At 52.4% G+C, this 3,244-nt stretch overlaps 1 protein-coding gene across 1 annotated transcript; it reads left to right on the top strand.

Annotated features, from left to right (window-relative positions):
* The first annotated feature begins 1,354 nt into the window (after positions 1-1,354).
* On the top strand, positions 1,355-2,777 carry DUSP23 (dual specificity phosphatase 23). Its single transcript, XM_030841828.2, has 3 exons — positions 1,355-1,392; positions 1,479-1,747; positions 2,368-2,777. Exons 2-3 carry the CDS (start codon positions 1,481-1,483, stop codon positions 2,551-2,553), a joined length of 453 nt encoding a protein of 150 aa, XP_030697688.1. The 5' UTR covers positions 1,355-1,392; positions 1,479-1,480; the 3' UTR covers positions 2,554-2,777.
* Positions 2,778-3,244: the final 467 nt, after the last annotated feature.

Genomic DNA, 3,244 nt, shown 5'->3' with positions numbered 1-3,244 from the left:
GGTACCCTGGGCTTGGAATGAGAGAGACCTTGGCTCAACCAGCCCAGCTACTTACTAGCTATGTGTGCTTGGCTAAGTTAACCAACTTCTTTAAGCCTCAGATTACGCATGTGCAAAAGAGATATAAAAATACCTTCCCAATGTGGCTCTTCCAGAAAGCACCTGGCACAGGGCCTGGTACATAAGCAAATTCAGTAAGGGTTAACTATTTTCATAATTATAATTAGTCTGATCACTAGAAGCACATTGTTCAAATGAGGATATGAACCAGTCAGATCACAGTTAAGACACTGTATTCAGATCTAGTTCCCCACCTGCTATGAATGACACAGAGAAACTCTAGCCTCCCCAGGGAAGGGTGACTCACAGAACCTGAGAATCAGGAAATATGAAGAAAAATTAACAAATCCTGCAACTGTTTAACCCAGCTGAGGGACATGAGGATGGCTAGGTAAAAAGGCAGTAACCTTCTATTTAACTTTAGAATACAATACCGTTTTGTTAAAGATTCTGGAGCCAGGCTGCTTGGTTTCAAACCCCCCCCCCCCACCATCAGTCATCTCTTGGTCAAGTTCCTGAACCTCTCCAGAGCTTCAGTTTTCTCATCTATAAGATAGTTAAATAGATTACCCACCTCGTAAGATTATTGTGGCAATTAAATCAGTTTGAAAAATACCTGGCACATAGTAAATGCTCAATTTGTTAATTCTTATATTGTTGGTGGTGGTGGTGCTTTTGTTGTTGTTATTATTATTACATTATTACTCTCCCGGGTATGATTTCAGGGCACCAGATGGCAGAAACACTGGGGTTTTTTTTAATAATTTCAGCAGTGGAAAAACAAGAATAGTCCCCTGTACAGTGGCGATTCCCACTTACTGGATGAGTTCAAAAAGTCACTGATAATGACTTAGAGTTATTATAGAGAAGATTCCTCCCCCAAGCCGTATGTAGATTTGCCACCTCTTAAACCCTTGGGCATCCATTGTGAAGAAAGTTAAGACAAGGCCAGGCCCTTGGGCAGCAGGGGCAGTTGGCCAGTGATGCAATAACTCCCACCGACCGCCAGGGAGCAGCAGAGCTCGACCCGGGGTTGCTTCAGCCACAGAAAAGAATTTTTAATTCCTTCTAGGTGTTCTGTCTTGGCTGTTTGCGTGGTCCACCAATCCCCGTGCACACGGCTGCAGTAATCCCGCCCATTATTGACTATCCAACCAATCAACGAGTGTTCTGCTTGGGGCCGGACCAGAACGCTCCGACGGTCACTAGGAGCCGGGAGTTGGGTGTTCTAGCCCCGCCCCCAGGCGGCTCGGCCAATCCCCTGAGGCGGAGCAGGATGACACCCAGGATGTGTCCCGAAGACCACGTGGCTCCAGGAGGCGCCAGTGCTAGGTAGGTGGAAGGTTACCCGGCCCGGGGGCGGAGCGGGACGGGCCGGCCTCGCCCCCGGTGACCCGCTGTTCTGTGCCCTCCGTCAGCCATGGGCGTGCAGCCCCCCAACTTCTCGTGGGTGCTCCCCGGCCGGCTGGCGGGGTTGGCCCTGCCCCGGCTCCCCGCCCACTACCAGTTCCTGCTGGACCAGGGTGTGCGGCACCTGGTGTCACTGACGGAGCGCGGGCCGCCGCACAGCGACAGCTGCCCCGGCCTCACCCTGCACCGACTGCGCATCCCAGACTTCTGCTCGCCGGGCCCAGAGCAGATCGACCGCTTCGTGAAGATTGTCGACGAGGCCAACGCCAGGGGAGAGGTCAGTGGGCGGGGTTAGCCCCGAGAGGGTGGGACTTGGGAGGGGTCAGCGGGGACACGCGGAGCTGGGAAGGGCGGGGCCAGGAATAACTTAGCTGGGTTCCGGGAGAAAGACTGGAGGAAGAGGGTGGGGCCAGGAGACCATCTCAACCAGAACAGAAAGCCAAAGCGGGGCGGAGGCGGGGGGAGGGGGGCGGGGCGGGGGCAAGGGGGAGGAGTATGAAGAGGGCCCAGCAGTGTGAATTGGGCTCGAGGAAAGGCAACGAAGAACCAGCTGATGTTGAGTTGAGAAGGAGAAAGGGTGAACATACTTGGGAGAGATGAGGGTTGAAGTCAGGGGGTACTGAGCAGTCTCCAGAGCAAGGTTCTGTCCAAATGTAATGGAGCCACATTTTAAAAAGGTAAACAAGAAGCAGGAGAAATTCATCTTGATAATATAATTTAACCCAGTAACTCCAAAATATCATTTCAACATATAAGCAATATAAAATAAATTCTTAACCAGATATTTATATTTTTCATTGTCCTACATCTTTAAAACCTGGTTGTATTTTACAAGTGAGGGTCAGGAGAGTGCTGGGAGGGCGTTGAGCTCCTCCCCACCCAGCTCCCCCTTCGCAGGCGGTGGGAGTGCACTGTGCCCTGGGCTTTGGCCGCACGGGTACCATGCTGGCTTGTTACCTGGTGAAGGAGCGGGGCCTGGCTGCAGGGGACGCCATCGCTGAGATCCGGCGCCTTCGACCCGGCTCCATCGAGACGTATGAGCAAGAGAAGGCGGTCTTCCAGTTCTACCAGCGAAGGAAATAAGGGACCTCAGCACTCTTCTGCCAGGCCCCCCACGGCCCTGACCTGTCTATTAGATGGGGCCAGAGATGCGGAAGTGAACTCAAAGTGCTAAGCCCTCCAGCGGTCAAAAGACAGAAGTAGCCCTTCCCTGCAGGCAGGTCCTGGTAGGAGGATGGCTGGAGCAGCACCAATGTGGGGTGTCCCTCTGCCACTGCCTTGAATAAATAAAGAACCAGCTCACATTGCATAGCACTTTAAGTTTACAAAGTGCTCCCACACTTTGTGACTTTTTTTGCGCCTCACAATAGCCCCATAATAAAGGGAAGGCAGAAGGGCCATCCCTTCTTTGGATGAGGCGGCCAAGGCTCAGAAAGGCGCAAGGTTACACTTCCGGAAAGTGGAAGTATGGGCTAGGACTACAGCACACATTTTCAGCCTTTTAAAGATGCTGAAACTCTTATGTATCCGATCTCTAATAATATTTGATGTGTCTTCTGGGGAGCTGGTCAATGAAAAGGAAACAAATCCCTGGCAGCCCAAGGTCTCTGATGCTCGCAGGCCAGGAGGGACCCTGTGGACACAGCCCCTCAGTCCAGGCCCGCATGCCCCACGTGTGTCATCCCTTTAGCCCTCTTACGACAGAGAAGGCCTGGATGCTGTGCTCACAGATAATCACTGTCTCCATCTCCCAGGGGCTGGGTGCCTTTCCCCA

Source organism: Globicephala melas, chromosome 1, assembly GCF_963455315.2.
Source record: "Globicephala melas chromosome 1, mGloMel1.2, whole genome shotgun sequence".
NCBI lineage: Eukaryota > Metazoa > Chordata > Mammalia > Artiodactyla > Delphinidae > Globicephala > Globicephala melas.
This window is presented reverse-complemented; position numbering and strand designations above follow the sequence as displayed.

Coding starts and splice junctions, on each gene's coding strand:
- DUSP23 (XM_030841828.2), top strand. CDS start 1,481: ATGGGCGTGCAGCCCCCCAACTTCTCGTGGGTGCTCCCCGGCCGGCTG. Junction 1,748..2,367: donor AGGCCAACGCCAGGGGAGAG/GTCAGTGGGCGG, acceptor CCCCCTTCGCAG/GCGGTGGGAGTGCACTGTGC.